Genomic DNA, 11,825 nt, shown 5'->3' with positions numbered 1-11,825 from the left:
TTAGAGATAGACTCGCATCAAGGTACTGCGCAGGCGCACCGAGCGCCTGCTTGCGCGGTGCAGAAAATGTCCGTACTGGAAACATTTCTCCCTTAAAAGGCGCCTCGAGGGTTCCGCCTTTCTGATCAGGGTTCTGAATGAGGAGAGAGAGGAGCCCCATCTTCCGACGCGCTCTCATTGGATAAGAATTGCAACAGGAGGAGATGAGACCGACCCTGATTGGGCAGGCTTGCAGCAGCTGGTGCTTCCTTGACCAATCCCAGAGAAGGCAGCTGTGCAGGGCGTGGCATTCCTTTTTCTCCTTGCAGGCACATGTGGGAGTTTTGGAGGGAGGCTTGCAATCTTGGATCTGCTTTCCTGTCGCCCGTGTGGTCAGTGCCACTGGGTAGCTGGGGTAGAGAAAACAGCGCAAGCAAGCTAGGATTCGACTAAGCCGTTGGGTTGGCTCCTGGCATTTTTTTCAGGATCTGAAGTTGTGCCCCTTTCTTCCTTGATCCACCCTTTGCCCCTCTCTCCTCCTCCTCAACTATAGCAGCGCCCCCTTCTCGTCTGTCATCACCATGGCTGAAGATAAACCCTTGTCCGTCGTGACCTGCACAGCCCCTGTTAACATCGCGGTGATAAAATACTGTGAGTACCTCATTTCATCTCCCATTTCACCTCCCATTTTTCTAGTGTTGTTGTTGCTGCTGTTGCAAACCTTAGCGGCTGCTCCTCGGATCTCAAGACTGGCTTTCAAATTTGTGAACCAGGAGCGTGGGGAGGAAGAATAGTTAATAGGCCAGGGACGTAGAACCTGTGGCCCTCAGGATATTTGCTGGGCTCCCAACTCTCCTCATTCCTTCACCATTTACCACCCTGGCTGGGGCTGTTGGGAGTTAAGAGTCCAAAAACATCTGGAGGGCAACAACATTTGGAGGGCTGCGGATTCCCAAACACTGTCATAGAGGAAAGTGTGTGTGTGTGTGTTCATTTTAAAGGCTGCAATCTTCTATATGTTTTTGCTCCAGCAAGCTCAACTTTTTCTTGTGCCTTTGGTGAAGTGTGAGTTTCCCTTCTCCCTTCTTAAAATATCCCTAAAAATGCAAGAGTATCAGGAAATGGAACAACATTTTGTTGCATTGAAAGTTAGCTTTTAAAGGATTGATTCTAACACCGACAACTGGGAAACACTGGCCTGCAAGCGCTCCAGTTGGAGAACAGCCTTTACCAAAGGTGTCATGGGCTTTGAAGGCACTCAAACTCAGGACGCAAGGGAGAAATGTGCTAAGGGGAAGGCACGCTTGGCAAATCCACACCCTGATCAACTCCTGCCCAGGAACCAATGTCCCCGCTGTGGAAGGATGTGTAGATCCAGAATTAGCCTCCATAGTTGCTTACGGACTCATTGTTAAAACTGTGTTTATGGAAGACAATCTTACTCAGCTGCGAGTGATCTCCAAAGAAGCAGCAGCATGTGCACTCGAAATGTGAGGGTTTGCTGGTATTCCATCAAAAGTAATTGAGGGTTCTGCATGATGTGTCATAATTTCCATTGTACTAAAGAAACTTTAAATTAAAAGTGGATCATCAAGGAAAGAGTGCATTCTGTATGCCAAATACTGACAGTGAAGGCATTTGGAAAAGCATCTTAGGCAATTACTCCTGAGTTGTGAAATTCCATACCAAGGAAACAAAGATGAAGTGGATTAGAGATATAAACACATTTTTCCAATGTGAAAAGTGAATTGCATTTAGAATATTGTAAATAAAACAACTAATTTTGTAAAAGCCAGTTATAAATTTAAAAAATGATTGGCCTTGTCCCTTAGAAGACTGGTGGGTTACTCTATGCATACCCAAAAGAACTCAGGATTTGTTAGTTGGTAAATCTAGTTCTGTCAAGCCGAAAGCCAGGAGGAGGAGGAAGATTGCACCAGCAAATAATAGGTTTACCTTGCTGTTATAATGTAGTTCCATCTATTGACATGAGAAAGATCAGGTTGGACTAGTTCTGTCATCTCCCAAGGTTAATGATGCTATTGAGACACTGACCACCCAGGAAACTGACTGTAGAGAATGGTGAAGTGCTTCTGAGTTCACTCATTTTCAAACAATGTCCTCCTTTACCCAGGGGGGAAGCGTGATGAAGAGCTGATCTTGCCTATTAATTCTTCCCTCAGCGTCACCCTGCACCAAGATCAGGTTAGTACCAGATCGTCATAAATGTCCCTTTTTGTTTGCGAAACTGAGGGTTACAAGTGAGCGATTGTTAGTCACTAAACCATGATTAACCTTACTGAAGGCGATACAGTCACACAGAGAGAAATCAAACTCAGTGTAGATGCTCTTAAAAAAATCTGGATCTACTGGTGGTCTTGGAAGGGATGTCATGATTATGAAGCCAAACTTGCAAGTTAGGATTCTGTTTTTTTGAAAGAAGAATGGTAGCATCTGGAGGGTGGTAGAAACTAACTCTGTGATTTGGGGCAATGTTACCACCATGTAGATGCATTCCTTAAGGTTTAGGGAAAACACAGGTTCCTTCCTTCCCAACAAGTGACATTGGTAGTTCTTTCTAGCCTGGAATCTGCAGCTAACATTTTATTTCCCTCTTAACCTGCCTAGGTATTGGGGTCATGCAGAGGCTCTTCTCCAAAGAGGTGGTGGTGGTCAGATGAGGGGATGGGGGAATTTGAGACCAATGCCTTGTGTATGAAAACACAAGGTGTCTGCCTGGTGTGTTTTTTAAAGTTATTTGATCAATGTTTTTACTACTTTTTAAGATTGTAAATATAGGTGTGGCCCCTCATCCTGCTGGCTATAGCATGTTGTGCCTAGCCTACTATGCTCAGTGGGGTTTACTGCCAGGTAATTCCATTGGGCAAAGTGGAACCTACTTCTGAGCAAACGGGCATAGGACTGCAAGGTAGAGGTCTGCTTAGATGGCCCCAGGTGGTTGTTCATTTATGATGGGGGTGGCTAACCTGCAGCTCTACAGTGGATGTTGCACTCCAGCTCCCATCAGCCCCAGCCAGCATGGCTGATGGCCAAGGGTGGTGGGAACTGGAGTCCAACGGGAGCTGGAGGGCGACAGGTTAACTGCTCATGGCTTGCGAGCTTCTAACTTGTGGTTCTGTTACAGCTGAAAACCACCACAACAGCTGCCACCAGCCGGGACTTCACTGAGGACCGCCTCTGGCTCAATGGGAAGGAGGCTGATATTGGTCAGCCACGCCTCCAGTCATGCCTGCGAGAGAGTGAGTAGAAGGCAGCACACAGAAGCATAGACCTCTTTTGTCAAATCTGGATTCTTAAGGTTGCATTTAATTTTAGTCATCACCACGATAGTGTCATTGAAATTAATAGTCATGGTTAACTTGGCTCCATTAATTGCAGTGGGTCTACTCTGAGTAATGGTTGGTTGAATACAACCTGTATATTCCACTTGGGGAGGGGTCGACCATGGAATAATTTTTTTTCCCTTGACTGTTTTCTGATGGAAGGTTGGGAGAACTGTGCTGTTGCTCTTTATCCTGAGGGCAGAGTAAGAAGTTGTGGGTTTAGATTGAGCGAAGGAAGGCTTAGGCACATCTGCATAGCAAATGCCAGGGAAATGGTTCAGGTCTGTTTTAAGTTATGTGATGCAGCTGCAAGAACTGGCACCAGGCACGGAGTTTGAATTCATCTGAAATATCATTAAAAAGTTTTTTCCCCTAAAAACCGTTGCAGCTAAAAATGTTGTTATTCTGTCCAGTGATCTTGGGGTTGCCAAGGCACGGTATTCTTTAGCCACCAAATATGTGGGCAAACAGGGATGTTTTCAAATTGGCTGCTGAAAGTTGATAATGATGGGGACAGGCACACCTCACTAGGGAGGGCATTGGCCAGCCTCTCTGCTGTTACCATGGTTCTGGGATCCACTGCAAAGCACACACAAAAATATACAATTATTCCTATTCAGTTTTATACAGGGCTCATATCTGGGACACTGGTGAGGTACAGCCACAAATTACAGGAGTACAGGAAGCTGTTTTACACCGAGTCAATTTCCTCCACACAGAAAATGAACGTAGTATTATCTTATGGAGCGTTTTCCCTCATGAGACCCCACCTGCTGTCGGAAGTGAGCTTCCATAAGAACACAAAAAGAGCATGGCAGAAAAAGGTTAATCTAATCCAGCGTCCTGTTCTCTCTGTGTTCAACCAGATGCCCCCAGAAAGACCATAAGCAAGACAGGGTGCAACAGCGCTCTCCCTGCTTGGTATTTCCACCAAGTGGCAGTTAATCCTATTATAAATAATAATAAGTTATATACCTCTTAAGGCCAAACTAGGATTTTAAATGGTTTTATGAGTAAGAAAAGCCAATCATAAAACGTTAAAATGTAAACACCCATCAATTAAATACACAGCAGATCAGTCCAATTAAAGTGTGAGCATCCATAATTAAAATATGCAATAAAACTATCTCATTAAAACAGAACAGTAATTAAAGCAAGAGACTGATCTAGACATCAAGGGAATGCCTGCATGAACAGGGGCATCTGCAGAAGCCAGTGGGGTGCCAATGTAAATAGGGGCCTTTTGTGTGTCTGTCACATTTCCTCGACTGCGAGTATCTTCTGCCTGGCTTCCATCACGTTCTTTGCTATCCTCCATTTTTTCTCTCTCTCACTCCTCCAGTACGCCGTCTAGCGAGGAAGCGGCACAGCGGTAACGGTAACAGCGGTGACAGCAGCAGCCACTCTGCCCTCAGCCTTGCCTACAAGGTCCACATTGCCTCAGAAAACAACTTTCCCACAGCGGCTGGCCTGGCCTCTTCTGCAGCTGGGTTTGCCTGTCTGGGTGAGTGGGGGAAACTGATGGTAGCCCCTAGAGATCTGGTCTGCTCCCTCCAGATTCTTTTGACTCTCTTGCTTCCCCTGTTCAAAATGGCATCTCTCGCTAGGAGCACGATGGGTATGTTGGCAGCCCCGCAGTTAGAGTGTCAGTCAGGCCTGAGAGGCCAGAGTTCAAATCCCCTTCATTCATGAAGCTCACCAGGAAACCTGGAGTCAGTCTCACTCAGCCTAATCAACCTGGCGGGGTTGTTGAGAGGAAGGGGAAAATGGGGGTGAAAACCATGTAGATTTCTGTGGGAGAGCTGGGTGAGAGCCAAGAGGCTGAGAAGAAATGGCTGTGTTGAGGGTATTATCAAGGTCTTAAGGGATAACAGGTGTCTCATGGGAGGAGCCAGTGTGGTGCAGTGGTTAGAGTGTCGAACTAGGACCTTGGGAGACCAGGGTTCGAATCCTCGCACGGCCATGATCCTCACTGGGTGACCTTGGGCCTACCACTGCCTCTCGGCCTAACCTGCCTCACAGGGTTGTTGTGAGGATAAAATGGAGAGAGGGAGAACAGTGTATGCCTCCTTGGAGAAAAAGCTTGGATGTCATAGACATCATGACAGAGGCATTCCTTAGTACAGTGGTGCCCCGCAAGACGAATGCCTCGCAAGACGGAAAACTCGCTAGACGAAAGAGTTTTCCGTTTTGGAGGTGCTTCGCAAAACAAATCTCCTCTGGGCTTGCTTCGCAAGACGAAAATGTCTTGCGAGTTCCTGCGGGTTTTTTCCCCTTTCCCTCCCCTTTTTCTAAGCCGCTAAGCCGCTTATCAGTTGATCCGATAAGCCGATAAGCCACTAATAGCGCTAATCCGCTAATCCGTCAATGGGCTTGCTTCGCAAGACGAAAAAACCGCTAGACGAAGAGAATCACAGAACGGATTCTTTTCGTCTTGCGAGGCACCACTGTAGAAGGATATAAATGCAATAAATAAATAAACAACTCCACTCTCTTTTTCTCTCTGATGCTGCAGTCTACGCGTTGGCCAAGCTCTATGGTGTGGAGGGTGAGCTCTCTGAAGTGGCTCGGCAAGGCTCCGGAAGTGCCTGCCGAAGTATGTTTGGGGGCTTCGTGCAGTGGGTCATGGGGCAAAACGCCGATGGCAAGGACAGCATCGCCCAGCAGGTGGCGCCGGAGACGCACTGGCCAGAGCTGAGGGTGTTGATCCTGGTGGTGAGTGAGGGCATTGGCAGGCGCCAGGAAAACACTGGAGGGTAAACTGGCAGGCCCTGGTTTTTCAGGTAATGAGTGGACTGTTTTTGCCAGAGCCTGAACGGCTGCTGTTCTCTGTGCCCCTTCCTGGCAGGTGAGCGCGGAGAAGAAGCAGGTGGCCAGCACGGCAGGCATGCAGACCAGCGTGAAGACCAGCCTCCTGCTGAAGGTAAGAGCTGCTGGCTGCAGAAATGCACAAAGAGCCCTGCTGGATCAGGCCCACCTGGTCCAGCATCCTGTTCTCACAGTGGCCAACCGGATTCCTTTGGGGAATCTTGATTTGAGCACCAGAGCCCTCTCCCTTCCTGCGGTTTCCAGCAACTTTCCAGAAGCATTGCTGCCTCCAGCTGTGGAGTAGCCATGGTAAATAAATACTAAACAGCATCTCTTCCCTCTCCTCTTCCAGCACCGTGCTGAGGCTCTGGTTCCCGAGCGCATGTCCCAAATGACCCAGCATATCCAGCAGCGGGACTTCGAGGCCTTTGGGGAGCTGACCATGAAGGACAGCAACCAGTTCCACGCGACCTGCCTGGACACTTTCCCACCCATCTTCTACCTCAACGACATCTCCAAGCAAGTGGTGGCTCTGGTGCACCGCTACAACGCCCATTGCGGCAAGACCAAGGTGCAGCCGGCGGGGAAGAGAGATGCAGTGCTCACGGGAGGGGGGGCAGGGGCACCCTGGGGCTTCAGAAAGGGAGGCACCTGGGTCAAATTGACAAGGACCATCTACGTTTGGAAACATTGCAATGAGAGGATCAAAGGTCCTGCAGCTTCTCTACAGCAGTTTCGTTCTTTTAGAGCCCAACAGGCCTTCCAAGTCCTGAGACTCAAGGGTGATAGCTGTTGGCCCATACAGGCTAGGAGAATAATAATAGTCGTAGTAATAATAATAATAATAATAAATAAATAAATTTGTTATTTATACCCTGCCCATCTGGCTGGGTTTCCCCAGCCACTCTGGGCAGCTTCCAACAAAAAAACTCAGCTGGCCTGGAAGAGTCAGGGGCCAATGATCCCTAGAGCCCAGGGATGTAGTCAAAACAAGGCAGGGTCAAAATGCATGGGTACTGGGCACCTCCCAAATTTTTTCGTTAGTATTCTTTCTTTTAGGGCTAAACGTAGTTTAAGGAGTAGGTGGCACGCCCTCCTAGTTTCTTTGAACGTCCTTGGGAGTTCGTTTGAAGCTCCATAATGTCATAAATTTTGCTGATGGGTTTGATAAAACCATTACAGATGTTTTAAAAGTAATATTAGCACTGGAAATCATGGAAGAGCAGCTAGGGCTTTGCCCGTTCTGATGCAGATTTCCCCACAAAAAACGACTGCTTCACTAAATTCACCCTCAGGCTGCCTAAGGTGTAATCTAAGCTTTTAGAACAAGGTCTGCAAGGAGGCTCCCTATATTCGCCCTTCGCTTCACAGGACTTCCCTTAAACGATAAGCCAGGCTTTTTCTGGATCAGGAATGCAGGCACACACACCTACCCTGAGAGCCAGTGTGGTGTAGTGGTTAAGAGTGGTAGACTCGTAATCTGGTGAACTGGGTTCGTGTCTCCGCTCCTCCACATGCAGCTGCTGGGTGACCTTGGGCCAGTCACACTTCTCTGAAGTCTCTCAGCCCCACTCACCTCACAGAGTGTTTGTTGTGGGGGAGGAGGGGAAAGGAGAATGTTAGCTGCTTTGAGACTCCTTTGGGTAGTGATAAAGTGGGATATCAAATCCAGACTCTACCCTGCTCCTCCCCATCACACACAGAGGGATAGTTGCCCTTTAAAGTAAAACAGGTGCTTTGCTGACATCTGGGCTTGATTTACAGGTGGCTTATACATTTGACGCTGGCCCAAACGCAGTTCTCTTCATGCTGGATGACACGGTGGATGAGTTTGTGGAAGTGGTGAAGCGCAGCTTTCCTCCGGAGAATAATGGAGGCCAGTACGTGAGCCCAGTCACTTCGTTGCCACTTACTGTGTCACCCCTGTAATTGGAGGCAGGGGTACCATGATGGCCAACACCCAAAGAAGGAGGCAAGCCTCCAGTGCCTGCTCAGAAAAATGCTATTGTCTGTTTACAAATGTACTCTGGTTCTGAAAATCTATTATTCTTTATTTATTTATTTAAATTTGTATACCACCCTATACCTGCAGATCTCAGGGTGGGGCACTACATAAAACCACAGTATTAAAACACAAAATACACAATAAAAACAAGAACAACCCAATAACACCCCCCTTATGCCTAATGTTAAATAGGGAAGCGTTTAGTTGTCTTTTTTTTTTTTTTTTTTGAAGAGCCTACCTTATGTGGCAGGTGAGTGACGACCCTCGTTATTGGAGAGCTCTCCTGTTTTAGGTGTCATAGCAGTAAAATATTGAAGTGTGTGTTTTTAGTTTATTTAGCATAAGGAGGTGAACCTGTGGTCTGCTGGCCAGAAGTGGCTCATCATCCCCTGGGAACATCAGTGGCAGCTTTTCTTCCTCTTGTGTCCAACCCATGGGCTGAACAGAAAGCCATTAATAAACAGAACACAAAAAATTTTTAGCACACTTTTGATGCCCACTGCCTTGGTGCTTTCTGTGCATGTCTGAAATCTGTGTTGCCCTCCCTCACCCCGGGCCTCCTAAATCCTCTTTTTCTTCTTGCTGGGGTCAGGACAACCTCAAGCCCTAACCCTTCTGTCTCCACTTCACCCCTCTGCCCAGGTTCCTGAAAGGTCTGCCTGTGGGGTCAGCAACACCCTCTGAGGAGCTGCTGTCAGCTGTGGTGAGGGATCCCATGCCAGGAGCGATCCAGTATATGCTGCTCACCAAGGTATGGCTGGATAAGGGTGGCCTCCTTTCAACGCCCCAGGCACCAGGGATGTGGCCTGACTTGGCTCATAATGCAGCAACGCAAGCTGTTCCTAATCTGTCCCTGGAAGCCTTGTGTCTTTGCTACCGCTATAACTCCTGTCTCAGAGCTCCCTTTGCCCAGTGTGTAGCCACAAGTGCCATCTTTTAAAGCTGGTGCCATCTTTTAAAACTGGCAGCATTTTAAAGGCCGGGCACCTCTCTAAAAGGTTAATTTATGGGTTGGGGGGAAAGTTCCAGAAATAATAAAGTGCTTCTGGTTTCACTGACGCAGCCACCTCACTGGAAATCTTTCTTTATTTTTAACTATGTGAGCTCTGCTATTTGCTGTGTTCTCAAACCAGAAGTACTCCACTCCCTATTAAAAACAACCGTTTCCTTGTCGTTGTTTCTCTTCCTTAAACACATGTGGGCTGGGCTGTTAGCTACTCTCTTTTCCCCCAGGGTGGGGCAGAGAAGGAAAAGGAAGTCTGAACAAATATTGCCCAGCGGTGAATGTCTTGTTTTGGGGCAAGGTGCTTCAGGCAGGCTTGGAGGAAATGGATTTACCTGGACCCACATCCTCACTACATTTAAAGCACTATGATTCCACTTTAAACAATGTGTGGCTCTTGCCTCCTAATCTCTCCCCTCTTTCATCCCTTATGTTTTTGTTTTCCTTCCAGCCGGGGCCAGGACCAGCACTGGTGAAAGATGCAAGCTGTCATCTCCTGGGGGCAGACGGGTTGCCCCGAAGCAGCAGCTGAGCTGGGTCCCATATTTGGGGCTTCTCCACTCCCCACTCGGGGCCAAGTGACTGGGCAGGAGGACTGTGGAAACATTTGGGCGGGAAACACTGCCTGAAGACCAGTGGCATTTGTTAGTTGGGGAATGGGAAGAGGCTGTGTCTTTATGGGAAATACGAAATTGATGACTATCTGGCGGTTATTTGCATAGGATACTTTGTCTTGCCATTCTTTCAGCGGTGGCGGTGGTGTTGTCCGTTGTATTATTTCAGGGACTCCTGCAAGCCAAAATCCTCACAGGAAGGGCAGCACAAGCTTCCTCTTTTCTCCCTGCCCCACAAGCCTTTTTCTGACCTCTTGGGGCTGGAGCTTCTTTCCCTGTAGCTCAGGACTAGGCAGAAGGTCGATTGTGGTAGCTCATTGACCAGTTTCTATTGTACTTCCTAATGCCTGTGGGCACCTGGGATTCTTGCAGAGAATGTTAGACTCTTGCAGGCCTCAGCCCCTGATCCAGCAAGATACCTGTTATCAAGGGGGTATGTACACATTATGATCAATGAACAAAGATGAGTGATGCCTTAACCGCTAAGAGTTTCTGAGGAACTGGAAATGTTAAAGCACAGCTGTGGGCTGTAGAAATTCTAGTAAATGTTAGCTCTTCTTTTGCTAGTCTGTTCTATTACAGCTATGGTTAACTTATGCCAGGGGTTGCCAATGTGGGTTCTAGGGGCTAGATTCTTTCCCTAGCACCCACAAAGCCTCAAAGCCCCCATTCACTACCTGCTTTCTTATGAGTCTGTGGTGGGTGGTTACCCTTTTCTCTCTTGAAAAAAGTACATAAAACTGAAGGAGGAAGTCAGAAGAGTGACAATCTTTCTCACTTCCTCTTTCAGCTCCATTGCTTTTCTAGGCTCCAATTATAGTTCTACTGACTCTTAACCTGGGTCACTTGAAAAAGTGGCGTGTGCCCACAAGCACTCTTTCTCTCACAGGGCAAGGTGGGAAGTGCCTAGAGGGGATGGCACCCACCCAAGCTGCTAAAAAAAGTGGGGGCTTGCTTTTTTAGAAAATACAATTGTGGGGAGAGGTGTTAATGGTTGCCTTGTATTCAGGTAAGCCAAAGTATATCCCCCTCAGCATCTTTTGCCTCTCTTTGTTTTTTTTCCCAATCCTGTGGGCTGGTTTTATACCGCTGTCTTTTATACAAGATCCCATTTGGGTTTTTCCCACTAAGGTTTTGCTTTTGTTGCTACAGAATGTCATTTTTAACTTGTGGTTTTAAAGATAAATGAAAGTGATCTTCTGAACTGTGCACGCCATCTTTCTCTCTCACATCTTCTCTGTATGTACCAATTAGCCATTCGTTGTCTGTTGCCATCTTCCCCAAACTATTGGCTGAGCTGCTAAGCATTCCAACTGCGCTGAGTGAAGCTGTTGGCTATAGAATACTGGCAAACAGTGCAACTTCAGCAAGGGGAATTAGAGGTGAATTGAGCAAGTTGAAATCCATGCAACCTGGGCTCAGAAGGTCTATGCAGTCCTCGCAGGACAGTGATAGTAGGGCACAAGTTGCAGGCCCAGGGGTGGGTGGGTTGTAGGGTGAGATGGTGGGGGCGGAATTGGGATTGACTGAGTTTACTTGTATGCCGCTTTTCCACAATTAGCTGTGCTCAAAGCGGCTAACAGCAAACATTACACAACAAAAGACGGAGCACTGGAAATACAAATGTGCAAAATACAGAACATGTCAGCAAATTGAAAAATGGCCAAAGGTAATCAAGCACAGAATAAAGACAATAGTACATAAATACAAGGCAAAACAAGAGTTAACTGACTGTAAAGTTTCTGGAGCTGGTCTTGCTGCACTCCAAGGATGTGGCTTAAATATAGTTCAGAGGAGACTTCCACCAGGCTAGATGACATATAGCTGGCTCCCACCTCTCTCCTCCACAGGAGCTTGACAGCAGCAAAAGGCAAATGTAGGGGAGGGCAGTGATAGCAGGTCTCTCTCCCCACCTCTTGGAAGTACCATCTGCTGGTGCAGGTCTTACAGCACTTAGGAGAGGAGCGAACGAGACAAAGAAGGAAGAAGCAGACAAAAGGAATTGGAACCATTGCCACACATGGAGTAGGGGAGGAGAGAGGCATGTTGTATGGGAAAGAGTGAAGACACCA

At 47.5% G+C, this 11,825-nt stretch overlaps 1 protein-coding gene across 1 annotated transcript; it reads left to right on the top strand.

Moving 5' to 3' along the window:
• The first annotated feature begins 288 nt into the window (after nucleotides 1-288).
• Nucleotides 289-10,957, top strand: MVD (mevalonate diphosphate decarboxylase). The gene is made up of 10 exons (XM_081202671.1): nucleotides 289-630; nucleotides 2,114-2,184; nucleotides 3,125-3,239; nucleotides 4,666-4,827; nucleotides 5,839-6,038; nucleotides 6,172-6,246; nucleotides 6,484-6,702; nucleotides 7,896-8,011; nucleotides 8,779-8,887; nucleotides 9,591-10,957. The coding sequence occupies exons 1-10, from the start codon at nucleotides 561-563 to the stop codon at nucleotides 9,669-9,671; spliced, it is 1,218 nt and encodes a 405-aa protein (XP_081058797.1). The 5' UTR covers nucleotides 289-560; the 3' UTR covers nucleotides 9,672-10,957.
• The last annotated feature ends 868 nt before the right edge of the window (nucleotides 10,958-11,825 follow it).

This window comes from Podarcis bocagei (assembly GCF_964188305.1).
Source record: "Podarcis bocagei genome assembly, chromosome: 7".
In the NCBI taxonomy this organism is placed as follows: Eukaryota; Metazoa; Chordata; class Lepidosauria; order Squamata; family Lacertidae; genus Podarcis; species Podarcis bocagei.
The sequence above is the reverse complement of the archived record's forward strand: the minus strand, read 5'-3'. Positions and strand labels throughout refer to the sequence as shown.

Bases quoted from the DNA above. Each gene is read 5' to 3' on its own strand.
- MVD (XM_081202671.1), top strand. From the start codon at position 561: ATGGCTGAAGATAAACCCTTGTCCGTCGTGACCTGCACAGCCCCTGTT. The intron at 8,012-8,778 runs GTACGTGAGCCC...CCCTCTGCCCAG, and splicing joins CCGGAGAATAATGGAGGCCA to GTTCCTGAAAGGTCTGCCTG. The intron at 8,888-9,590 runs GTATGGCTGGAT...TTTTCCTTCCAG, and splicing joins AGTATATGCTGCTCACCAAG to CCGGGGCCAGGACCAGCACT.